Genomic DNA, 26,426 nt, shown 5'->3' with positions numbered 1-26,426 from the left:
TAATTAACTCAAGCTTACACTTTCCAAACTAATGTAATGAACAAGATTAGTGTTTTCCTTTAAAGTGACCCAGTAACTTGAGCTGATTTAATGCATTGAGCTGGGCTAGATAGCTTGATTGTAATTGGTCAATGTTGGACATCAAACCAATCAAAATATCAAACCGAATGGTGTTAAAATTCAACTTAACGAAACTGGCGTTAGCGGATCGCCCGCCCGTTTTACGCCCGGCCCCGCGGACCCTTCCACCGACTGTAGACGGCGCCGGTCGCCCGCCCGCCTGCCCGTTCCAGGGACGAAGAGGCCGGAGCCATTTTTTAGGCCAGGGCCTCATTCCAATGGAACCAGCGAGCTGCAGGCGCCAGACTCCTTCCCGATCCTGCTCGTCGGTTTCGAGCCCAGAGATTTCGGGCCGACTCCCTCGCTGAGCTGGTCCAAAGGTAGGTCCTGGGGGGGGGTGGGGGTGGGGGACAGAGAGGAGGGGGTTGGGGGCAGAGTGGAGGGGGTGGGGGGCAGAGAGGAGGGGGTGGGGGCAGAGAGGAGGGGTTGGGGGGCAGAGAGGAGGGGTTGGGGGGCAAAGAGGAGGGGATGGGGCAGAGTGGAGGGGGTGGGGGCTGAGAGGAAGGGGTGGGGGCTGAGAGGAAGGGGTGGGGGGCAGAGAGGAGGGGGTGGGGGCAGAGTGGAGGGGTGGGGGGCAGAGAGGAAGGGGTGGGGGCAGAGAGGAAGGGGTGGGGGGCAGAGAGGAGGGGGTGGGGGCAGAGAGGAGGGGGTGGGGGGCAGCCTGGGCCGGCAGTATTTTTGTGGAGTTAGGGGGATGCACTCCTGCTCCTTCTGGCTCTACAAAAATTAAGTTGAAAAGGTTTTTGGGCTGATGTTGTAGTGGCCAGCAGCAGTCCCTTTAAGAGCCGCTGCTTAGGCTGCTCAAGGCCAGGATACATGGGTGGAGAATCCGCCATATAGAATCATAGAAATTCATGGCACGGAAGAAGGCCATTCTGCCCATCATGTCTGTGCCAGCCGAGAAAGAGCTATCTAACCTAATCCCACTTTAAACATGATTAGGGTTTCTGCCTCTACCACCCTTTCAGTCAGTGAGTTCCAGACCCCCACCACCCTCTTTCTCCTCAACTCCTCTAATCCTTCTACCAATTACTTTAAATGTATAAAGCGCATAAACTATCCCTTAAAACTGCATCATAGGACCTCAATTTGCATAATCAACAGGCCTACTGCCTGAAACAGGGAGGCAACTCTGGCCACATTGGGGAAGGACCCTTTCAAAATAGCGGCAGATTGGGCGTTGCTTTTAATGGATCAGTAAGTCTACCGACCCTATCTTACGGCCGTTACCCCCCACCCCCATCCCCCTCACCCACCCACCCCCACCCCCATCCCCCTCACTCACCCACCCACCCCCATCCCCCTCACCCACCCACCCCTCACTCACCCACCCGCCCCCTATCTCCCACCCCTCACCCACCCACCCCCCAATAGTTCCCTGTGGGTTAGTATTCACTTTAATAAATATTTCCTTAATTGTTATTTAACTTTAAATACAATGTAATTTTTTTTAACAATCTAGCTACCTATGTTGTGGACGTCAATTACTAAGTGTAATTTCCTCCTTAGCTCTAGGGTAGATATTATTCTAAATCAAGGGGTCCATTTAAAATCCTGCCTTCAATTTTCACAAGTCATGTTGAATTCAAAGGGGAGGAAATAACAGAAAATAAGTTCTCTGCCTGGGAGTATTTTGCCTGGTAGATAAACAGTATAGTAATCGAGCTATATCCGGAAGGTGCAAAGTGTATGTGTGTGTATATTTTATATATATATATACCAAAAATGCCCAGTATCAGAAAGGCATAGTTGATCATAATTTTAAGCTCCATTAACCATCTATTTCCACAAGGAAGATTAGCTGCTATCCAATCCTGCACTGTGTAGGCTGACTGGCTGTCTGAATCTGCGGGCATTCTTTGACCAACTCCCTACTTGATGGCGGTAGTTATTACCCATGCTCGATAGGGTAGACGAAACCACTCTGTAAGACGTGTGGATGTTTTAAGTATCCTAAGAGAAGTTAGCACCATTTTGACTCGGGCACTCAGTGCTGCAAACTTTTATGTCAGGTTTAAACATTAATTTCATATAAAAGGAAAGAACTTACATTTCTACAGCACCTTTCCCAACCTCAGGACGTCCCAAAGCGCTTTACAGCCAATGAAGTATTTTTGAAATGTAGTCACTGTTGTAATGTAGGAAACGCGGCAGCCAATTTGTGCACAGCAAGATCCCACAAATGAGGTAATGACTAGATAATTTGTTTTAGTGATGTTGGTTGAGGGATAAATATTGGCCCCAGAACACGGGGGAGAACTCCCCTGCTCTTCTTCGAAATAATGCCATGAGATCTACGTCCACCCAAGAGGGGCAGAGGGGCCTCGTTTTAACGTCTCAACCGAAAGACGGATATAGGCCATGGAGCAGGGAGTAGCAACTATTGTCACTTGGACCTATACATCACAATGTGGGCAAGCAATCATTAGAAACCGAGATTCAATAAGATTGGTGATAACAATCAGATCAGTGTCACAAATGGTCAGTATTTTTTATATATCTCAATCAATGTTTCAGCACAAATCCTTTGTCACAGACATTTCATTTCCACTTCCTCTGTACACTAACCTTCATCACTCACGAGGGCTCTGAAACATAACAGCCAAACCCGCTGCGTTGACAATTAATAATGCAAAGGTTAACCTGCATTATCCAAGGTGGGCAGTTCATCAAATTAAAGGGCAGTGGACTTGAAGGAATAGTCAGCATTTTGGCTCACTCCACCAAGCCTGCGTCTTCACTAAAATTGCACCATCTCAAACTCATTAAAGTTAAAAAGATTTAAAATTGTAAGTTCAAGTAAATATCCTACATTTTACACTATAATTATACAATAATATAAACTAGTGTTGTATTAGCATTAGTCTTTCAGAGTATTCTTTATGTGTGAGTAACTTGAAATTATTTAAGCTCTGTATACTTGAGGGAGAAAATATATTGTTCAAGTATTTCTTTTAGTGTATTTCAGTGGGAAAATAAGTGTGAATCATTTAGAATATGCGAATAACAATTGTAATTACCAGTTTGCAGACTCAAAGTGCATTAAGACGTGTATGTTTCTCTGTTTAAAGCGCCTTAAAAGTTTTGTCGGAGGAGAGACTCGCTCAAACCCTAAACTTTCATTCTGACTGACGGTTGAACAGTTTGTGTTAAACTAGCTGGGAGCCGATTAAAATGACAATTTGTGGAAGCCGTTTTGCTTATGGGTCTAACTCTGTCCTTTATGCTCCTCTTGGTGTATTTGTCAATGTGTAAATAACATGACATCTGTATTTTCTTAATATTGTATATTTAATGTCTGTAAATAAGCAACTTTCCCAGGATGGAATCTGCAAACATTGGCCCGTGTAACAAAATGTTGGACATCACTTGGGAGTTTCCTGCACGGTTCGCATCTTGTTCTAGATGTAAATTATCACTTGAAATAGCCCGCGTTTCTTTACAGAATGTAAGCAGATTGTTACGGTATCTTGTGTACAAGAGTATTTTCATAAATAAATGAGTGGTATATCATTTGTGGCATAGTATATTGCATTAAAGTGGAACAGATAATCTGTCAAAATCACTGAAGAGCAAAACTCCCCCACTGCTGTACTGAATAAATGCAATGCGTTTAACGAATAAATCAACTGCACTTTAGTGAACAAATGGTCCACTGTCTAACTCACAAATGGGGAATGATTAACCGAGTGAGGCGTCAGAAATTTCCGATGAGCAGTGAACCATACTCAGGAAGAGTCACTGCTTTCAGGGGGGTGAGATTGAAAAAAAATAGGGAAGGGGAATTCAGAGGGGTTAGGAAAAATAATTTAAAATGATCCATGGGTCAGATAGATCGTTAACAGGGACACACTGTGATAGAAACGTGGTCATAGTTTGTATAGCAACAGAAGTAACCACCATTCTGCATTTTTTTTTATTCATTCATGGGATGTGGGCGTCGCTGGCGAGGCCGGCATTTATTGCCCATCCCTAATTGCCCTTGAGGTGGTGGCGAGCCGCCTTCTTGAACCGCTGCAGTCCGAGTGGTAAAGGTTCTCCCACAGTGCTGTTAGGAAGGGAGTTCCAGGATTTTGACCCAGCGACGATGAAGGAACGGCGATATATTTCCAAGTCGGGATGGTGTGTGACTTGGGGGGGAACATGCAGGTGGTGTTGTTCCCATGTACCTGCTGCTGTTGTCCTTCTAGGTTGGTAGAGGTCACAGGTTTGGGAGGTGCTGTCGAAGAAGCCTTGGCGAGTTGCCGCAATGCATCCTGTGGATGGTACACACTGCAGCCACAGTGCACCGGTGGTGAAGGGAGTGAATGTTTAGGGTGGTGGATGGGGTGCCAATCAAGCGGGCTGCTTTCTCCTGGATGGTGTCGAGCTTCTTGAGTGTTGTTGGAGCTGCACTCGTCTAGGCAAGTGCAGAGTATTCCATCACACTCCCGACTTGTGCCTTGTAGATGGTGGAAAGGCTTTGGGGAGTCAGGAGGTGAGTCACTCGCCACAGAATACCCAGCCTCTGACCTGCTCTTGTAGCCACAGTATTTATATGGCTGGTCCAGTTAAGTTCCTGGTCAATGGTGACCCCCAGGATGTTGATGGTGGGGGATTCGGTAATGCCATTGAATGTCATGGGTAGGTGGTTAGACTCTCTCTTGTTGGAGATGGTCATTGCCTGGCACTTGTCTGGCACGAATGTTACTTGCCACTTATAGATGAACAGTTTCCCAGAAGAGAATTAGAACACTTACAAAAAAGCTTTGATCAACGCTGGAGACGATTATGCTGAGCCAGTCCAAATGTATCAAATAGGCCATTCTGCCCAGCGAGCAGAGGTTTTATTAATGACCGCTCAGGACAAATACAAGGAACTGATTCTCACTGTTCAGAATGAAGGGGATAAATATCAGTCAGAACAAAAGTAGACATGTAGGCCTGATTTAAGAGCGCTCGCATAGCATCGCCCCACCTGCCAGAGGGAGGAAGCAAAAACAAGAAATTTAAGCTGTGACCCTTGCCCGGGGATGGGGGGAACCCTTGCACAAAGGGGTGGGGAAACCCTTGCCCCAGAAGGGGGAGGAGCGCAAACTGTAGTGCTTTGCAAACTGTTCAGGTAGCCACCAGCCTAATCACGCCAGGTGAACAAAACAGCCGATGTTAATGAGTTTATTAGAGTACACAAAATGATTTGAAAGGTTTCATGTACAAAATTCATACACTTTTAACCCAGGAGATATTAGTATACATTGCAGAATATAGAAAGGAACATTTTCAAACAAAACTACAAATCCTGCAGACTGAAACTGGTCATCAGCAGAAACAAGCTGCAGTTCACAATGGTGATTAAACAATTTTTAAAATATGTCTTTTTATTTTTGTCTGGAGATTTGAAGTGTTACATTAGCAATAATAGAATTTTGTCTTAAAATACAGTCTAAGTTCTAGTACAAGATTTATTTTGCAAAAGTCGGTGAAAATCACAATTTTTGTTTTTGCAACTGCAAGATCTAAAAGATGCCATAGTAAAAGTCTTGAGCTGCTGTTTAAATGCCACCTTCATGCTGAGGTGAAGCAGATTCAGAGTCAACTTGAAAGTGGTGCGTCAACTGTCAAGCCAAACAGTGCAAGAGTCCCTCCCCCACTGTCTCCACCAAGGAGCCCGTCCCACACAACTTCTCGAGAAGCTGTATTTTGGAAGTGCCCAGGCAGGGAAAGTGGTCATAAATGAAATGACACTCCTGCCTGATCGCCAATAAAAGTTAACAGCCTGCAAAGTGGGGAAACTGGTAGCTGCAGTCTAACCACAGGCTAGGGCAGCGCTGTGGAGCAGCATATTGTAGCTACACCAGGCTAGGGGATGGGTAGGATGCAATTTCCTACATGTTATTTTTCTATCTATCCTCTGCCATCAGAGTTGGGGCCAAAGAGGCTGGGCAATATTCCACAAGGTGATCAATGTGACTCCCAGGCTATTCTTGCACATCTTGCTGCTCTGGATCAGCAGCATTAGAGGCTTGGGAGGAGGAATTTTTCTAAAAACTATTTTTCAGCTGAGAATGGTTTTACCCCCCCAAATACTGGTCAATCTTCGGTGGAATTACACACAGGGAGTCTTCAGATAAAAGCAAGAAAGATGGATTTGTATTGACATAGCACCTTTCACAATCTCACAATGTCCCAAAGTGCTTCACAGCTACATTACTTTTGAAGTGTGGTCACTATTATAATGTAGGGAAACACCGCAGCCAATTTGCACACTGCAAGGTCCTACAATGAGATAAATGACCAGATAATCTGTTTGAGAGATTTAGGTTGAGGGATAAAGGTTAGCTGGAAGAGCTCCACTGCTTTTGAAGTGTAGCCACTGTTACGCAGGCAAACATGTCAGCCAATTTGCACACAGCGAGGTCCTACAAACAACAATAGAATGACCTGCTAATCTGTTGGTGTCTGATTAGTGGTGTTGGTTGAGGAATAAATATTGGCCATGACACAATGCAGCACTCCCTCAGTACTGCACTGGAGTGTCAGCCTAGATTAAGTACTCCAGTCTTAGGAGAGGGGCTTGAACCCACGACCTTCTGACTCAAAGGCAAGAGTGCAACCCACTGAGCTAAGTCTGACACCGCAAAGTAGCGCTAGAGAGTGTGGAATAATTAGACGAGGGAGCACAGATGTAGTTCAGTCCCCATTTTAAAGTTATACACTGTCATTGTTCTATTTCTATCACAAATTCTTATGTTTTACATTTATAAATATTTTAACTTGTAGACTGTAATTACATCCTCCTGCCAATGGTGACACTGCAGTAAAAACTCTGGGGAGGGAAGGGTGTAATTACAGTGTGACAAGTTTATATAGTTCCCATTAGAAATGTGGATGCAGGAATTTGTAAAGGAAAAATTTGACAAAGTGCGAGCAACAGCAAACATTTTATTGGAGGCAGCCATTATAATTCCCACACACCCACACTTGCAGTGGCCTGGGTTATAGGTTTGCATTCGTCAAATTAGTCAAATTCTATTTTACTCTGAGGGATTTTTAACCAGTGTATTGGGGATTGTGTGCAACAGTCTCCATTGATATTTCCCATCTAAAATCAAAGCCCTGCCTAAGATAGATTGAGCCTTGTATTCCCCAACCTTCCCCCCACCCCCACCCCCATGCAAGCTGCATGCTTGGAATCAATGGCAGTCAGGGGGCCCCATGAAATGAACTTTAGTGTTTTGGGAGACATTAATAAATTTCATTCGCTCTGCCCAACTTGAAAATTTCTGCACGAACCCTAGCCCAGAACTACCTAAAGCCCCGACAATAGGCTCACTTTCAGAACTGGTAATATTACATTTAGAGTACTTCAGAAATGCCACTACACATCCTAGACATGAAAAGCTACAGGTAAGAATCACACAAAAAAAATGACTAGTGAATTAACAACTCAGGATTCTGGAGTATGAAGCAGTTGTCTTTCGGATTCATCAAGTCCCACCATCTGTGCACTGAGCTCCCACAGTCTCTTAGCTGCTTCATCATCTCTTGCTTGAGGAGCGGCCTCTTTAGCAGCACAATCACTGTTAAATATGAACAAGTTGAAATTAGTTTATAGCATGGCTAACAGTATATGGTCCACAGTGCGACAGGAGACAATGGGGTAGATCTTGACTTTGTGCGATAGTGTAAAATGGGTGATAGTGAGTCAGCAGGCATTGACTTCAATGGAAATAAAAATGGGGAGAGATGTGAAACGGGGCTGCCAATTCACTATCACCCCTTTTACACTATCGCACAAAGTCAAAATCTACCCCAATTTTTTCCAGCTTTATTTTTTTAAAACCTTTTGCCTTTAGGCTTTCCCATTCCTGGTTATACAGATTTGCCAACTGAGGGGGAACACAGGCCATCTGCCCACAGCCCCTTTCTGCTAACATCTACTCTTTATTCTGCCAGGAGAACACAATTTTTTCCATTGCCTTTTCCTTTCTTCCCATCCCCCAACCCAACAAGGCAGCACAAATGAATTCAGTATTTCTTGCAAGAGAACTTTACATTAGAGAGGTAGAAAATTATCCAAATTCTCAATGCCATGGTTGGTACAACTGATCTAAACAGACTAAAAAATATTACATTTGTTTCCCAGACTCTGCTGAGTTAGCTGACCTCAGCCAGGTAGCAGTAATGGTGGCACAACTGGTCTCAAAGCTCCAGGGCTAAGTAGGGGGGAAATTGGCCAGGATTCAGTCTCATGATGCATAAGTGATAACAGTAAGATAAGAGTTTGCAATGCAAACTGTTGCTATTTGGCTATGGTGTACAATGCATCATCACCACAGCCAGGTTAATATAGTTAAGTACGTCACTCTTTGTACTGCAATAACCTACACTAATTATTGTACAATTGGAGGACCCTTATAGGTTACATACTCTGAGGTGCATATTCATGCCCCTTAAAACATGGTCTTGCAATTGGTCAATGTGATACACCTTTACACTCCAATACAGCAGAAAATTGGACAGTAGATGCAAGGTAGTGAAAGGCAAGAGAGTTAGAAGTTGGTAATAATTTCTTTGCTAGCTGTTTCGCTGGTGAGTACATCGGCCATGTTCACCATCACAGGAATCCAGGCAGAGATGACTAGAGGACTACATTTTCTACCAGGCATTTCCGACTGTTTCAAGAAGCAGGCCAAGAAGCCAAGTCAAGAATTCAACCTCACCTGAAGTAGAGGCCACTGACATTGTCCAGCTCCTCTGCAATTGCACAATAGATACTGGTCTGAGCTCCCTGCCATGGATTTTTAAAGGCCAGCCAGACAAATGGTGCAAAGATGATCTTCAACCATAAAGAAATAGTAGGTATCATGTGACGTCCCAACTCAGTCATTACTACCCCAGGGTGGAGACAATTGGCAGTTACTCCGGTGCCTTAAATCAAAAAATAAAACACAAATACGGACACATTATATATATTTATTTTTAAACTAGTTTGTTGAGGATTAGTTCCCTGGTGAATTTGAATATCATTCTTTACCTCTGGGACTTGGGCTTGATTCAAGTCCAGAATAAATGGACCTGTAAAACTTGCCATAATTTGGCCTCAATTGGGAATCTCAGAGTCAACAAGGATTATCAGCGTGGGAAGTGGAAATGTTTAAGAGTGGGAGGCACTCTTCAAATGTTGGGGTTAATTAATATAGTCAGGGCAGAGTAAAAGGAGCTCTTTCATTCCATCTAATCCCATGCTATTGCTGACCTGAGAGCACTCAATGTTGAAACAACACATTCCAAGCCCCCGTAGACACCCTTCAACTTCATACGCACAGAAATCCCCAATGAAAAAATAACTTAAAGCCTTTAAGTTAATAAGGATCCCAAAGGCCAATAACTCAACCCCCTAGCAGTTCATAGAATCATACAGCACAGGAGGTCATTCAGCTCATCGTGTATCTGCCGGGTCTTAGAGTTATCCAATTAGTCCCACTCCCCTGCTCTTCCCTCATAGCCCTGCAAATTTCTCCTTTTCGAGTATTTATCCAATTCCCTTTTGAAAGTTATTATTGAATCTGTTTCCACCGCCCTTTCAGGCAGCGCATTCCAGATCATTACAACTCGCTGCAATAAAAAAGGTCTCCTCCTTTCTCCCCTGGATTTGTTGCCAAATTTCTTAATCTGTGTCCTCTGGTTACTGATCCTCCAGCCTGTGGAAACAGTTTCTCCCTATTTACTCTCAAAACCCCTCATCATTTTGAACACCTCTATTAAATCTTCCCTTAACCTCCTCTGCTCCAAGGAGAACAATCCCAGCTTCTCTAGTCTTTCCACATAACTGAAGTCCCTTATCCGTGATGTTATTCTAGTAAATCTCCTCTGCACCCTCTCAAAAAGCTTTGACATCCTTCCTAAAGTGTGGTGCCCAGAATTGTACACAATAATTCAGCTGAGGCCAGTTTGGTCTCACCAATTACCAGCATCACACACTTCATAAAGATTCACAAAGAATTAAGTCATTTTCTGAAGACTGTGCAGCACTCACCTCTTAATTTCTTTGCCAGCTCCCTGCTGAAAAGTACATTTGCCAGCTTGCTCTGATCATAACTAGCTGCAGTATCATAGCTGACGTCCAAATTAATGTCATCAAAATTAATTTTACCTGCATTTGAGAAAAGAATTAGAACAGGGGCGAGAGTTAGGGTGTGTTTTGTGCCCACCATCCTGAAAGAGGTGGGGCTGGCAGGATGACCATCCCCCACCAGAAATCCCAACAGTTCCACCTATCCTACAGCCTTCTTGCTGCAGGAAGACACAAGTGGATCCCATAATTCCATTTCCCAATGGCAACTGATCTCCGAGAGATTGTCGCTAGCTTCCCCATGGCAATCAAAGACCCGGTTGGTTTAAAAGAAATGTTGCCTCCTCAGCTGGAATAGTCACGACCCTCATTCAACAGAACAGCAAGGCTGTGCCCCATTATTCCTCGCCCCCCCAGCAGGACAGATGCCAGGGAGCACTATAAATAGCAGGGGGGGCTGCCCCTTTATGTAATGATCCAAACTCCAGAATTTGGGCGAGATCAACACTGGCGGGCAGAAGTCCTGTCCCATCCCACCGCAATCCCAGGAATTTCTGGACTCAAGGTTTTTTCACCTTGGCTTATTCCCTGCCTTTTGCTCTCACTGCAGAAGGTCTATTCATAAAAGGCAAATATTTCACTTGGATTGAAATTAGACAACAATTAGACTAGTTAAAAGGGCTCCTCAGTGCTCCTAGTTATTGTACTTGAGGAATTCCCTAAAGCCTCACCAGATTTGTGGTGGAAGGAGAAAGAAGTTGCAGTCAGAGATTCTTAAGTCTCTCATTCCCTGATAAGACAAACCACATATTCTACTCTACCCTGCACAAATAGCTAGAATATCCTAATCTACTTGTTCATATCTAGGATCGTGCCCCAACAGTTAGTTCTCCCTCCTTCCTTGCCTGTATAGGAGTTGGAGGCTTATAATTAAACAATAAAATAGGCTTTGGAGTCCATTTCCTGGTTTCAGTTAAAGATGTAGTTTAATCTCAAGGACACAAGAGATCACAGATTTTTCATTACTGGAAGCTAAAATAATGAGAGCAGAGAGTATGGAAAAAAATTTTCGCAGATGGTATCAAGGGTACTAGCAAAGGTTTTTTTATAAGCACATCAAGAAAAAGTTCTAAAGAGGAAGTGTGCCCACATGTCAACCTAGATCACTGGTAAACCAAAATCAAAATACTGCGGATGCTGGAAATCTGAAATAAAAACAGAAAATGCTGGAAACACTCAGGTCAGGCAGCATCTGTGGAGAGAGAAACAGAGTTAACGTTTCAGGCCGATGACCTTTCATCAGAACTGGAAGAAGTTAGAGATTTAACAGTTTTTAAGCAAGTATAGTGTCAGGGAAAAAGGAAGGTCTGTGATAGGGTGGAGGGCAGGAGTGATTAAATGAGGAAAGGGATGATTGTGCAATGCAAAAAGGGATAGAAATGGGACAGAGAAATGAAACAAAAGATGAGTCCAGAGGAGGTGTAAATAGTTACAGCAGAATCATTCTCAGCACCTGCTGTCCCAGAAAATGGGAGCGGTGGTTATGATCTGAAGTTGTTGAGCTCAACGTTGAGGGTGGAAGGCTGTAAAGTGCTGTTCCTCGAGCCTGCATTGAGCGTCATTGGAACAGCGGAAAATTGGTAAAATCTGATCATCAGCTTCAAAAAGCCAACAAAGCTCAAAAAAACCTGATCACTTAAAATAGCGCTGGATATTGGCTTTTTTAAAAAATTTCAAAATATACTTTATTTCATAGAATTTAAAGATATCACAATTTCAAACCAGTACAAACAAACATTACAGGTCGTACACAAAGCGATCACAATATTACAATATTAACACTGTATTTATGATCCATGGTGTACAATACAAGGTGTGGTGGACTTATGTGGTGCCTTTCCCAAAGGGCCTTTGGGTAGGCCACACCTCGCTTCACTGCATCCCGTAGCACATACGCTTGGACCTTGGAGTGTGCCAGTCGGCAGCACTTGGTCGTGGACAGCTCCTTCAGCTGGAAGACCATCAGGTTTCGGGCGGGCCAAAGGGCCTCCTTCACCGAGTTGATGGTTTTCCAGCCGCAGGTGATATCTGTCTTGGTGTGCGTCCCTGGGAACAGCCCGTAGAGCACAGCGTCCTGTGTTACCGAAATGTTGGGGATGAACCGGGGCAGATACCAACGCATCTCTCTCCACACCCTCTGCGCGAAGGGGAAGCCCATCAGGTGGTGGACGACAGTGTCCTCCTCGAGGGCAGCTCACAGTGGCACTGAGATTTTGTGCATGTTGGAAGGACCGCACTGGGAGGGGCCTCTCTCACCACCATCCACGCTACATCCAGGTGCCTGTCAGTTCTGGGGACGAGATGTTCTGCCAAATGGCATCGACCATCTGGTCGTGAAAAAGCCCGATCGAGACCACTCTCTCCTTTCCTTGCAGGACTCACAGTACGTTTTGTGTCGACCACTGTCTGATGGTCTTGTTGAAGGGGTTCCTCCCAGGAACTTTTCCACCTGGAGCAAGTTGGCGGCAAGGGGGCGTAATGGGATGGTCCAGCTGGACGCTACTGGGGCTCTACACATCGCGAAGCAGCTACACACAAAGGTGGCCATCAGGATCAGAGCAGCATTGGGGATGCTCTCCCCCCCCCCACTTTTCTGGGGACTCATATATGGTGACCTTACAGGCGCGCTCTGCCATAGACCTCCAGACAAAGTGGAAGATAGCTCAGGTGACTGTGACTGCGGAGCTGTGGGGAACGGGCCAGACCCTGGCCACGTAGAGCAACACCGCAAGTACCTCACTCTTTATCACCAGGTTCCTGCCGGTTATGGAGAGGGATCGCCCCACCCACATACCAAGTTTCTGTTTGGCCTTGACGATCCGCTCCTCCCAGTTCTTCTTGCAGGCCAAGGGGCCCCCGAACCAGATCCCCAGCACCTTTAGGTAGTCGGACCTGACAGTGAAGGGGACAAAGGATCGGATCTCCCACCTGCCAAACAACATGGCCTTGCTCTTACTACGGTTCACTCTGCCCCCCCCCCCCCGAGACCAGCTCAAAACGGTTGCAGATGCCCATCAGTGTGTGGACCAACTGCTGATCGGAGCAGATGACGGTGATATCGCCCATGTACAGGGAAGCCTTAATCCGAGAGCCTCCACTGCCTGGGATCGTCTCCCCCAATACCTACATCCTTCCTGATGGACGTGGCAAACGGCTCAATACAACATCTGAACAAGACTGTGGAGAAAGGACAGCCTTGCCTGACTCCAGATTTGATCATATATCTCTCTGACTCCCATCCATTGATTAGGACTGTCCTATGGGCGTGAAGGAGTTCGAGTGCAGCAGTGTACAGGGTTTTCAGAACTCCAGCTCCAGCGACATCTTCATGACTTATCACTTTTACTGCAATACGTTTAAAAAAAGTTTGCAACAAAGATGGATTTAGAAATTACTAAAGTGAGTGCTGAAGGTGAGATTTATTTTTGGAAAGAGGAGGATAATCTGGGAGCAAGGCCGCACCCTTTTCCACTTGATTTGTTGCATTTTGGAGCATAATGTAATGCCTGAGTATCAGTGTAATATTTTTTTAATGAAATAAAACTCAAATCACCACTCCAATTGTTTGCCCCATTTTATTTCCAAACCCTGACAATTCTATATCTGCAGTGACAGGAAGGCTCAAATAAAGCCAGTTAAATCATTCACATTAGAGAATAACCTCCCTATCTTAAAAAGTGGCTCCCCCCAACTTTGAATAAAATAAATCCTTCACACAGGGCACATCCAGACATGCCCCAGGAAGTTTCTTTTAAGAAAGTGAAAAGTTTTTAAAAGCTACATTTTAGCAATTTGTCAATTATAACTATTTAGGGGTCGATCATTAAATAAATACACCTGGAAATCAAACCACTCATTTTGAATTTTTCTGCCTCAAGTTTGTCTGCACCAATAAGAGACTAATCGGCTCCGTTGAGCTCCAGTCCCATCCTCCAAATGATGTAAAGTGGCTGACACTGAATCTCCAATCCTGGCGAAAAAAGCTGCTTCTTATTGTGAAGCATGGAGAAGCTGACACGATTTGAAATGTTGATAGTCAACTTAAAACACTGACTGTTGGCATAAGACATAGAATTACATAGAACGCACAGCACAGAAACAGGCCATTCGGCTCAACTGGTCCATGCCGGTGTTTATACTCCACACGAGCCTCCTCCCACACCTCTTCATCTAACCCTATCACCATGTCCTTCTATTCCTTTCTCCCTCGTATACCTATCTAGCTTCCCCTTAAATGCATCTATGCTATTTGCCTCAACCACTTCTTCTAGTTCCACATTCTCACCACTCTCTGGATAAAGACATTTCTTATGAACTTCCTATTGCATTTATTAGTGACTATCTTATATTTATGGCCCCTAGTTTTGGTCTCCCCCACAAGTGGAAATATCTTCTCTATGTGTACACTATCAAACCCTTTCATAAGAGACAGATTTAGTTATAAAGAGGATGAGGACATGGCCAAACTACTATGCTTTGGTCTTACAATGGGAAAGGAGGATATGATACCAGAGAACAATGGTGGAGAGAAACTTACATGCATTAGCATACTCAGAAACATTGTAAGTTGAATAAAATAATAGGATTGAAGCCAGACAAATTTCCAGGGCCAGTTTCCACCTAAGGATATTAAAATAGGTGTGGAAATTTGGGAAGTATTAGTTATTTTTGAAAGTTCAAAAACTTCAGGGATAGTATTGAAGGTCTGGATGGTAGCAAAGGCTAACAATGGATTCAGATGACTTTTGAGGCTCGCCAAAAGCTTTCAGATTATGATGGCACTCCCCTTTAACTGTCCTCATTCCTTTAAACTTCAATTGCATGCAGTTTTTCACTCCCTCCTCTCATCAGATTCTAAGCTAATGAGCTGGCCACAGAACACTGGGTACAACTATTGGAATCAAAATTAGAAATGGATATAGATAAACCGAGCATGTCATTATCTCATTGCCGTTTGTGGGACCTTGCTGTGCGCAAATTGGCTGCTGCGTTTCCCTACATTACGACAGTGACTACACTTCAAAAGTACTTCACTGGCTGTAAAGCGCTTTGGAACATCCTGAGGTCATGAAAGGAGCTGTATAAAATAATCATCTTTCATTGTAGAGCAGATTTACCTCAAGCCTTTTCAGCTTGTGTATTTAGATAGTGCAGATCACCAGCTTGCAGATTACTCCAGGTTCTCAGCAAGTCTCAGTTCTACAAAGTGCCAATATAGCTTATTGTATTCTGTGGTGTACATTTGAGGCCTGCTCTGTCCTTGCTATTCTCCTTTATGCATTTCCAGTTCCTTTCTCTTTCTATCCCTCCCCACCCCTCCTTTTTTCTTGCCAGTTTTCTCCCCATCTCATCCCTTCAGAAGCCACTAACTCTTTGCTGGGATACGATTCCACAGGCACCCTCTAATGCATCCAAAGTGGCCATTATTCATTGAGGGGGAGGCGGGGGGGCTTGACAGTAATTATCAGCATTCAACCAAAGCGGCCATCATAACTGAGCCAGATCCAGTCCACCGCTTTCAACCAGAGTCGTTGGAAACTGATCGAGAATGGGAACCCGAGCTGATTTCTCTCTTCCCTCCCCCCTCTCCCCCACCCACCACACTCCAAACATCTCCTCCTCTGTTCCGGAGATCAGCGAATTAGGTGACTAGCCCTGGACTAGGGGGATACCTAGAACTTTCCTGGTCTATAGGGCTCAGCTGCTCATCGAGCCACTGGGAGTGGGGGCAATAAACTTACCGCGAACATGCGCTAAACTGGACACTGTAACAATGCGACTGTGAGCAGACTTCTTCAGCAGGTCCAGCAGCAGGTTGGTCAGCAGAAAATGACCCAGATGATTAACTCCAAACTGCATCTCAAAACCGTCCTCAGTCTTCCACTTAGGGCACCTCATGATGCCTGGACATATGAATGGAAAAAAAAAATCACATGAGAATAAGGCACTCGAGCACTATCCAGAACGAGAAGTGAACGGCACATCGGACTTGGGCTGCACCTTTCTGTGTGTGCAGGATTATTTTAAACAAGATCAGGAGGAAAGAAAGAAAAAAAATTAAATATCAATATTATGTTCCAAAAGAAAGCATAAACTAAGAGTTCCTGATAAAAGTGTACAAGACTGAAAAATCCTCACAGCGGGAGCATTGCACTGGTCGGATGAGACGTTAAACAGAGGCCTCGTCCGCCCTCTCAGGTGGACGCAAAAGATCCCATGTCACTATTCAAAGATGTGGAGATGCCGGTGATGGACTGGGGTTGACAATTGTAAACAATTTTACAACACCAAGTTATAGTCCAGCAATTTTATTTTAAATTCACAAGCTTTCGGAGATTTTCTCCTTCCTCAGGTAAATGTTTCAAGATCTTGAAACATTTACCTGAGGAAGGAGAAAATCTCCGAAAGCTTGTGAATTTAAAATAAAATTGCTGGACTATAACTTGGTGTTGTAAAATTGTTTACTATTCAAAGAAGCATAGGGGAGTTCTCCCCGGTGTCCTGGCTAATATTTATACCTCAACCAACATCACTAAAACAGATTATCTGGTCGTTATCACATTGTTCTTTGTGGGACTTTGCCCTGGGGATGTAAAAGATTCTATATGAATGCAAGTATTTTTCTTCTTTCACTTACTCCCAGTTGGTAAACAGGCTCATAGGGAAGGGAAATCTCATGAAAATATGGTCTCAAAATTGGAGACAGTACCTCGGAGATAGCCCTGGGAGTCTGACTACTCCATAAACCAACACTTGCCTGCATTGTTGATGAGAACGTCCAGGCGAGTTTCTGTTTCCTGGATCCTGTTAGCAAAAGAACGTACAGACTGCAGCGAGGCTAAATCCAGTTTCTGCACCAAGATATTTCCATTCCCACTCGCTTTCCTGAGCTCAGCTGCCACCTTGTTGGCTTTTTCCAAATCCCGGCATGCTAGAATTACACGAGCCCCTGCAATCATAAAGTGAGGCTATTGGGCTTGTTATTATTAAAACAGAACTTAATACAAGGAAAATTGCCACAGAACCATTGAGAGCCAGAGGTCAAAGTCACCTAGCATACATTGCAATATGTGCTTCCTACATTACAATAGTGACTACACTTCAAAAAGTACTTCATTGGCTGTAAAGCTCTTTGGGATGTCCCGAGGTCATAAAAGGCACCGTATAAATGCAAATTCTTTCTTTCTTCTTTTATATATAACCAATGCAGCAACAGTGCGTGGCAGGCCCAATCAATGCAGAATTAGAGTCGGTTAGCTATAAACCAGAAATACAGAGGGGCATGGAAACTGGACATGGGAGGGGACGCAAAGCAGGCGGTAATCGCATCGGTTGCCCATTATACAATGTTCAGTTTTTCAGGTCCATTGACTTCAATAGAACTGAATAATTGGGCGTGTCCTATAACTGGAGGCAAGAGCAATTCTGCCTGTTTCATGTCCGCGCCCAGGTCCGATTTCACCCCCAGGATGTCCAACATTATTTGTCAGGCATACTGATATAAAAGACAACTTAGCTGCACGTAAAAACAAGTGTCTTGCAAGGCAAGCAGCTACACATAAGACAAAACATTATGATTAATGGCAGGATTACCTCTCTGAGCAAGGTCCTTGGCAGTCTCCTTTCCGATCCCAACATTAGCACCTGTAACGATCACCGTTTTTCCGTCCAGCCGCACTTTACTCTTACAAACCCCACCAGAAAACCATCTCCGCAGAAGAACGAGCCCAATTCCTGCAAGACCATTAACAAACCAGGTTAGTCATTACTAAACTTTCTTGCGTACTGAATCAGTTAATGAACAGAGTTGAGGACATGCCAGGACCACTCGGCTCCAGACCTCATTACAGCCTTGGTCCAAACATGGTTTTGCTAACGCACGGAGTAGCAGCTATCGATGGAGTCTGGTTTCGACAGAGTCTATAATTGGGAATTTGGTGAGTGAGGGGATTCGGTGCAGTAAGGGGTGAGATGCAATTGTTTAGAGAGCGGAGAGGGGCGTACCGAGAGCGGAGAGGGGCGTACCGAGAGCGGACAGGGGCGTACCGAGAGCGGACAGGGGCGTACCGAGAGCGGACAGGGGCGTACCGAGAGCGGACAGGGGCGTACCGAGAGCGGACAGGGGCGTACCGAGAGCGGACAGGGGCGTACCGAGAGCGGACAGGGGCGTACCGAGAGCGGACAGGGGCGTACCGAGAGCGGACAGGGGCGTACCGAGAGCGGACAGGGGCGTACCGAGAGCGGACAGGGGCGTACCGAGAGCGGACAGGGGCGTACCGAGAGCGGACAGGGGCGTACCGAGAGCGGACAGGGGCGTACCGAGAGCGGACAGGGGCGTACCGAGAGCGGACAGGGGCGTACCGAGAGCGGACAGGGGCGTACCGAGAGCGGACAGGGGCGTACCGAGAGCGGACAGGGGCGTACCGAGAGCGGACAGGGGCGTACCGAGAGCGGACAGGGGCGTACCGAGAGCGGACAGGGGCGTACCGAGAGCGGACAGGGGCGTACCGAGAGCGGACAGGGGCGTACCGAGAGCGGAGAGGGGCGTACCGAGAGCGGAGAGGGGCGTACCGAGAGCGGAGAGGGGCGTACCGAGAGCGGAGAGGGGCGTACCGAGAGCGGATCACAGCAACAACAAAACAAAACTGCAGTGTGACGTCACAGGTAAGGCAGGTAGGTGGTTGGTGGTGAGTATCTCTTCTGTTTTCTTCTTTCTTAGGACTGTGGGCTAAGTAACATAGCATAAAACTAAATTTTTTTTAAAAAAACTAAACTTAATTTAGTTATAGCAAGTAGCGTTTTTTAGTGAATCAACCCTAGTGTAGTTAACAGTCTCTAAATTAAGAGTAATTTAAAGGAGTAAACTCCTTAAAGGGAGCAACTAATGAGCTTAATCTAAGGCAAGTCATGGCAGCAGAGCTCACACCTGTGATATGCTCCTCCTGCACTATGTGGGAAGTCATGGACACGGCAACCATGTGTGCAGGAAGTGTGTCCAGCTGCAGCTACTGGCTAACCACATTTCGAAGCTGGAGCTGCGGGTGGATTCACTGTGGAGCATCCGCAATACTGAGATTATCGTGGATAGCATGTTCAGTGAGGTGGTCACACCGCAGGTAAAGATTACGCAGGCAGAAAGGAAATGGGTGACTGCCAGGCAGAGTAAAAGGACTAGGCAGGTAGAGCAGGAGTCCCATGGGGCCATCTCCCTCTCAAACAGATATTCCGCTTTGGATATTGTTGGGGGAGATGGCTTATCAGGGGAAAGCAGCAAGAGCCAAGACCGTGGCACCACGAGTGACTCAGCTGCACAGGACTGGAGGAAAAAGAATGGGAGAGCAATAGTGATAGGGGATTCCATCGTAAGGGGAACAGATAGGTGTATCTGCGGCCGCAAACGTGACTCCAGGATGGTATGTTGCCTCCCTGGTGCTAGGGTCAAGGATGTCACGGAGCGGCTGCAGGACATTCTGAAGGGGGAGGGTGAACAGCCGGAGGTCATGGTCCATATCGGTACCAAAGACATCGGTTAAAAAAAAGGGATGAGGTCCTGAAAGCAGAATACAGGGAGTTAGGAAATAAATTAAAAAGCAGGACCTCTAAGGGAGTAACCTCAGGATTACTCCCAGTGCCACATGCTAGCGAGAGCAGAAATAGGAGAATAGACCAGATGAATGCGTGGCTTGAGAGATGGTGTAGGAGGGAGGGGTTTAAATTCCTGAGGCATTGGGACCGATTCTGGGAAAGACAGAACCAGTACAAGCTGGACGGGTTGCACCCAAGCAGAACTGGGCCAATATCCTCGCGGGGGCATTTGCTAGTTCTGTTGGGGAGGGTTTAAACTAGTATGGCAGGGGGATGGGAACCAAAGGGCAGGAACAGATAGGACAAATTCAGACCAGGAAACAGGAAGTAGAAAAGCAGTTGGTGACGTAGTTAGCAACTCAGAAAGGCAAAAGAAGCAAAGGTTAAATAGTGTTCAGCACAGGAATTTGACGGGGTTAAAGGGTATATACTTCAATGCAAGGAGTATTACAAACAAAGCAGATGAGCTAAGGGCACAGATAAACACATGGTAGCATGATATCATTGCTAAAACGGAAACCTTTCTTAAAGAGGGGTATAATTGGCAGCTCAATATCCCTGGATATAGAGTTTTCAGGCAGGATAGAGTGGGTAATAAAAAAAGGAGGGGGGGGTGGCATTATTGGTTAAAGAATCAATTCCAGTTGTGAGAAGGGATGATATGCTAAATGGATCATCAATCGAGGCCATATGGGTTGAGCTAAGAAATAAAAAAAGGGGTAGTCACACTACTAGGAGTGTACTATAGACCCCCGAATAGTGGAAGGAAGATAGAAGAACAAATATGTAGGCAAATTTCTGAGTGCAAAAATAAGAGGGCAATAATAGTAGGGGACTTCAACTACCCTAACATCAACTGGGATTCAAACAGTGTGAGGGGCACAGAGGGCGCAAAATTCTTGATCGGTGTCCAGGAGAACTTTTTTTTAGCCAGTATGTGACAAGCCCAACAAGAGGGGATGCAATTCTAGATTTAGTCCTGGGAAATGGAGATGGGCAAGTGGGTGAAGTGACATATTGGGGATAGTGACCACAATTCAGTTAGTTTTAGCATTATTATGGAAAAGGACAGAGTTAAATCAGGAGTAAACGTTTTAAATTGGGGGAAGGCAAATTTTACAGAACTAAGAGGTGATTTGGCAGAAGTGGACTGGACACAACTACTTTAGGAGAAATCAGTGGCAAGCCAGTGGCAGGCACTAAAAAGTGAAATTCTACGGGTACAATGCAGACACGTCCCCTCAAAGAAAAAGGGTGGCACCGCCAAACTTAGAGCCCCCCGATTGTCTAGAAGTATACGGGGCAAGATAAAGCAGAAAAAGAAAGCTTATGACTGTCACAGAAAACTAAATACTGCAAAAAGCCTAGAGGAGTATAGAAAGTAAAGGGATGACGTAAAAAAGGAAATAAGGAAAGCAAAGAGAGGGCATGAAAAAATATTAGCTAGTAAGATTAAAGAAAACCCAAAGATGTTTTATGATTAAGAACAAGAAGATAGCTAAGGAAAAGGTGGGACCTATCAGGGATGATAAGGGTAACTTGTGTGTAGAAGCAGAGGATGTGGGTAGGGTTTCAAATGAATATTTTGTCTCCATATTCACAAAGGAAAGGGATGATCCAGACGTGGTAGTTAAAGAGGAGAGGTGTGAAATATTGGATAAGGTAAACATAACGAGAGAGGAAGTATTAGAGGGACTGGAATCCTTGAAAGTTGATAAGTCACCAGGGCCGGATGGATTGTTTCCTAGGCTATTGAAGGAAGCCAGGGAGGAAATAGCGGATGCTCTGAGGATCATTTTCCAATCCTCACTAGATACAGGGGAGGTATCGGAGGACTGGAAGACTGCAAACGTAGTACCATTGTTTAAAAAGAGTACGAGGGAAAGGCCGAACAATTATAGGCCGGTCAGTCTTACCTTGGTGGTAGGCAAACTATTAGAATCAATACTGAGAGATAGGATAAACTGTCACTTGGAAGGGCATGGTTTAATCTGGGATAGTCAGCATGGATTTGTTCAGGGGAGGTCATGCCTTACAAATCTGATTGAATTCTTTGAGGAAGTGACAAGGAGGATTGATGAGGGTAGTGCAGTGGATGTTGTCTACATGGATTTTGGTAAGGCATTTGACAAGGTCCCACATGGCAGACTGGTCAGAAAGGAAAAAACCCATGGGATACAGGGAAATGTGGCGAATTAGATCCAAAATTGCCTCAGTAACAGGAAACAAAGGGTAAAAGTCGATGGATGTCTTTAAGAATGGGAAAAATGTTTCCAGTGGTGTGCCACAGGGCTCAGTGTTGGGTCCCTTGCTGTTTGTGGTATATATTAATGATTTGGACTTGAATGTAGGGGGCATGATTGGCAAATTTGCAGACGACAAAAAATTGGCCCTGTAGTTGATAGTGAAGAGGATAGCTGTAGACTCCAAGAAGATATCGATGGATTGGTGGAGTGGGCGGAAAAGTGGCAAATGGAGTTCAACCCAGAGAAGTGTGAGGTAATACCCTTAGGGAGAGCAAACAGTAAAAGGGAATACGCAGTAAACGGGAATATATTGAGAGGGGTAGAGGAAGTGAGAGACCTTGGAGTGCATGTGCACAAGTCCATGAAGGTGGCAGTACAGTTAGATAAGGTTGTGAAGAAGGCATACAAAATGCTCTCCGTTATTAGCCGAGGTATAGAATACAAAAGCAGGGATGTAATGATGGAACTGTATAAAACGCTGGTAAGGCCACAGCTGGAGTATTGTGCGCAATTCTGGTCACCACATTATAGGAAGGATGTAATTGCTCTGGAGAGAGTGCAGAGAAGATTTACAAGAATGTTGCCAGGGTTTGAAAATTGCAGCTATGAGGAGAGTTTGGATAGGCTGGGGTTGTTTTCCTTGGAGCAGAGGAGGCTGAGGGTAGACTTGATTGAGGTGTACAAAATTATGAGGGGCCTAGATAGAGTAGACAGGAAGTACCTGTTTCCCCTAGCGGAGAGCTCAAGAACTAGAGGACATAGTTATAAGCTGATTGGCGGAAGGATTAGAGGGGACATGAGGAAAAACATTTTTACCCCGAGGGTGGTGGGTGTATGGAATTCGCTGCCCGAGTTGGTGGTAGAGGCAAGAACCCTCAACTCTTTTAAAAAGTACCTGGCCCTGCACCTAAAGTTCTGTAAGCTGCAGGGCTACGGACCGGGTGCTGGAAGGTGGGATTAGAATGGGCACCTGGTTGTTCTTCGAGCTGGCGCGGACACGATAGGCCTAATAGCCCCCTTCTGTGCTGTATTTTTTCTATGGTTCTATGGACAAAAGAGCTGAATTCCAGAGGTGAGGTAAGAGTGACTGCCCTTGACATCAAGGCAGCATTTGACTGAGTGTGGCACCAAGCAGCCCTAGTAAAATTGAAGTCAATGGGACTCAGGGGGAAAACTCTCCAGTGGCTGGAGTCATACCTAGCACAAAGGAAGATGGTACTGGTTGTTGGAGGCCAATCATCTCAACCCCAGGACATTGCTGCAGTAGTTCCTCAGGGCACTGTCCTGGGCCCAACCATCTTCAGCTGCTTCATCAATGACCTTCCCTCCATCATAAGGTCAGAAATGGGGATGTTCACTGATGATTGCACAGTGTTCAGTTCAATTCGCAACCCCTCAAATAATGAAGCAGTCCGAGCCCACATGCAGCAAGACCTGGACAACATCCAGGTTTGGGCTGATAAATGGGAAGTAACATTCGCGCCAGACAAGGACCATTTCCAACAAGAGAGAATCAAACCACCTCCCCTTGCATTCAACAGCATTACCATCGTAGAATCCCCCACCATCAACACCCTGGGGGTCACCATTGACCAGAAACTTAACTGGACCAGCCACATAAATACTGTGGCTACAAGAGCACGTCAGAGGCTGGGTATTCTGCGGCGAGTGACTCACCTCCTGACTCCCCAAAGTCTTTCCACCATCTACAAGGCACAAGTCAGGAGTGTGATGGAATACTCTCCACTTGCCTGGATGAGTGCAGCTCCAACAACACTCAAGAGGCTCGACACCATCCAGGACAAAGCAGCCCGCTTGATTGGCACCCCATCCACCACCCTAAACATTCATTCCCTCTACCACCAGCGCACTGTGGCTGCAGTGTGTACCATCCACAGGATGCACTGCAGCAACTCGCCAAGGCTTCTTCAACAGCACCTCCCAAACCCACGACCTCTACCACCTAGAAGGACAAGGGCAGCAGGAACATGGGAACAACACCACCTGCACGTTCCCCAAGTCACACACCATCCCGACTTGGAAATATATCGCCGTTCCTTCATCGTTGCTGGGTCAAAATCCTGGAACTCCCTACCTAACAGCACTGTGGGAGAACCTTCACCACACGGACTGTAGCGGTTCAAGAGGACGGCTCACCACCACCTTCTCGAGGGCATTTCGGGATGGACAATAAATGCTGGCCTTGCCAGCGACGCCCACATCCCATGAACGAATAAAAAAAATATATTCAACTACATACGGTGCATACATATTGGCCATATGGCAGTCAACGTTTTTGGGGCAGTGCATGTATTTCCAAATGAAAATCAGCACCGTTCCCAGGCTCAGCTCTTCCATCCCCCCCACCTGCTGCTGCTATTCCAAGAGACCAAATGCTGCTGCAAACTGAGCTGGAATGCTCATGAGATCTCGAAGTCTTGCCCACACAGAGCAGTGGCGTTCAATCCCTTGAAACATCAGTGGGAAGTAGCAGCCAAGAGCAGGACTGAGAAGAGTGATAGCGGTCAGGGGGCAGGAGAAGAGCAGCCTGGGGCAAGAGAAGCCCAAAGTTCCTTGTGGGGGCCCAGAAGAGCACTTCTGGGAAGGAAACCTTAAAATGATCAAAATTTGAACTTACATGGGCCTCTTCAGGCCACGATCCTGCCTCCCACCAGGTTTCACTGGGGGCCCAGGCACTGAGCGTCACTGCTGCGATCGGCAGTTAAAGTTGCATCAGAGTCCGAATAACATCATCAGACCCCAACTTTTAAACCCAACGGTACCGATCACCCATCAGTTAAAATGGCGGCAGATGCAAATGCGTCAAGAATGCAGCGAGAATCGCCACTCCGCTATTTTAACCACCCACCCCGTTCTCGCCGGGTGGTCGGGGTTAAAAATCGGCCCTGATGTTGCAAGCCCGTGCCTGTTGCACCTGCTGTAATTACTTGCTTCACACGTCATAAGCTTATATTCGTCAACTTGATGTAGAGAGGTGAAGAGGTTTAGGGAGGGAATTCCAGAGCTTAGGGCCAGCTGAAGGCACGGCAGGGCAATAGTGCAGCGATGAAAATCAGGGATACTCAAGAGGCCAGAATTTGAGGAATGCAGAGATCTCAGAGGGTTGTAAGGCTGGAGGAGGTTACAGCGATAGGGAGGGGTGAGGCCAGAGGGATTTGAACACAAGGATGAGAATTTTAATTTATCCTTGGAGGATTATCTAAAACCCTGACACAAGGTCCCCAGGAACTTTTCTTTAGCAGTTTTATCGTATCTATTTTTATTTGGCCATGAAAAAGTATATTGAGCTGGCTGGCCAGCAATAAATCTAGATAATCAAACGATACACTCATGGTCACAAAAGCTATTTAACTCTTAAACAACTGGTCTAAAAGTCAAGGCTCAACAAGAGGATAAATGCTACTCAGGAACATAGAAGTTTACAACATGGAAACAGGCCCTTCGGCCCAACATATCCATGTCGCCCAGTTTATACCACTAACAGTGAACACAAAATTAAAACAATACATTCTTCTCTTCACAAAGCATTCTCTGGCTCTCTCTGGTTGATTGGCTCCCAGATCTTAGTTTGCCCTCCGCCTGACCTACAGCAATTTATTTATATTCTTGTATTGGCTGAAGGTTTCCTTCTTGGGCCAGGAGGAACAGAAGTGCTCCTCTGGGCCATGTGAGGAAGCCTTGGGCCTCCCTTGCCCCGGCAAGCTATGATAACAGCTAGTGTAGGAAATGGAGATCACACTGGCGCAATAGGGGTGCACATTGTTGGAGTAAAGTAGATCGCTCTTAGTCTTACACCCAACCCATACTAGATCTAAATTTGGTGTAATTAATGGCGACAATTGACCATCACTCAGTATCTCCCCAGGACAATATGCCCAGATTGGATAATCCTGTCAATTAGGAGGACATCATGGACATGTACACATGTGCTAAAGACCCCATGCCTCCACATTCTGGTGTTCCAATGCACTGTACCTTCATTACTGAAAAATCATTGCTGAATTCAGTTATTAAGAGGTTAGAAACTATACCATAAACTTTTTTTTTAAAATACAAGATGACAAGTATATTGGCAAAGCTATGTTATCAGAGGACACAGATGCTCAAATCCACAAAAAAACCTCATAAGCACATCAATGGAAAAAATGACTTTAGGTAATAATAGGTGTGGAGTGTGGCATATTGCAATGCGAGACAGATTGACTGAAGGGAGAGATGAAATTGTTGTATGTGCCCTTTCAAATCAAGCTGCCTGTCCTCAGTTAGACTACTGAGAGACAAGGCCATTACTGCTATCTGATTATACATAGAATCATAGAATCTTGCAGCACAGAAGAAGG

At 45.5% G+C, this 26,426-nt stretch overlaps 1 protein-coding gene across 1 annotated transcript in view; it reads right to left on the bottom strand.

Moving 5' to 3' along the window:
• Positions 1-5,260: 5,260 nt before the first annotated feature.
• si:ch211-107o10.3 (uncharacterized protein LOC407663 homolog) overlaps positions 5,261-26,426 on the bottom strand; it is a 39,075-nt gene continuing 17,909 nt past the window's right edge. Inside the window, exons 2-7 of the mRNA XM_067971279.1 lie at positions 17,828-17,968; positions 16,992-17,183; positions 15,976-16,137; positions 10,139-10,255; positions 8,823-9,030; positions 5,261-7,679 (exon numbers count right to left, since the gene is read on the bottom strand). Of these exons, the coding sequence (XP_067827380.1) occupies positions 7,547-7,679; positions 8,823-9,030; positions 10,139-10,255; positions 15,976-16,137; positions 16,992-17,183; positions 17,828-17,968 (953 nt within the window). The 3' untranslated portion in view covers positions 5,261-7,546. The remainder of the gene's footprint in view (positions 7,680-8,822; positions 9,031-10,138; positions 10,256-15,975; positions 16,138-16,991; positions 17,184-17,827; positions 17,969-26,426) is intronic.

This window comes from Heptranchias perlo, chromosome 34 (assembly GCF_035084215.1).
Source record: "Heptranchias perlo isolate sHepPer1 chromosome 34, sHepPer1.hap1, whole genome shotgun sequence".
NCBI classification, from domain to species: domain Eukaryota; kingdom Metazoa; phylum Chordata; class Chondrichthyes; order Hexanchiformes; family Hexanchidae; genus Heptranchias; species Heptranchias perlo.
Note: the sequence above shows the minus strand (reverse complement) of the source record. Positions and strands in the feature narration are given on the sequence as shown.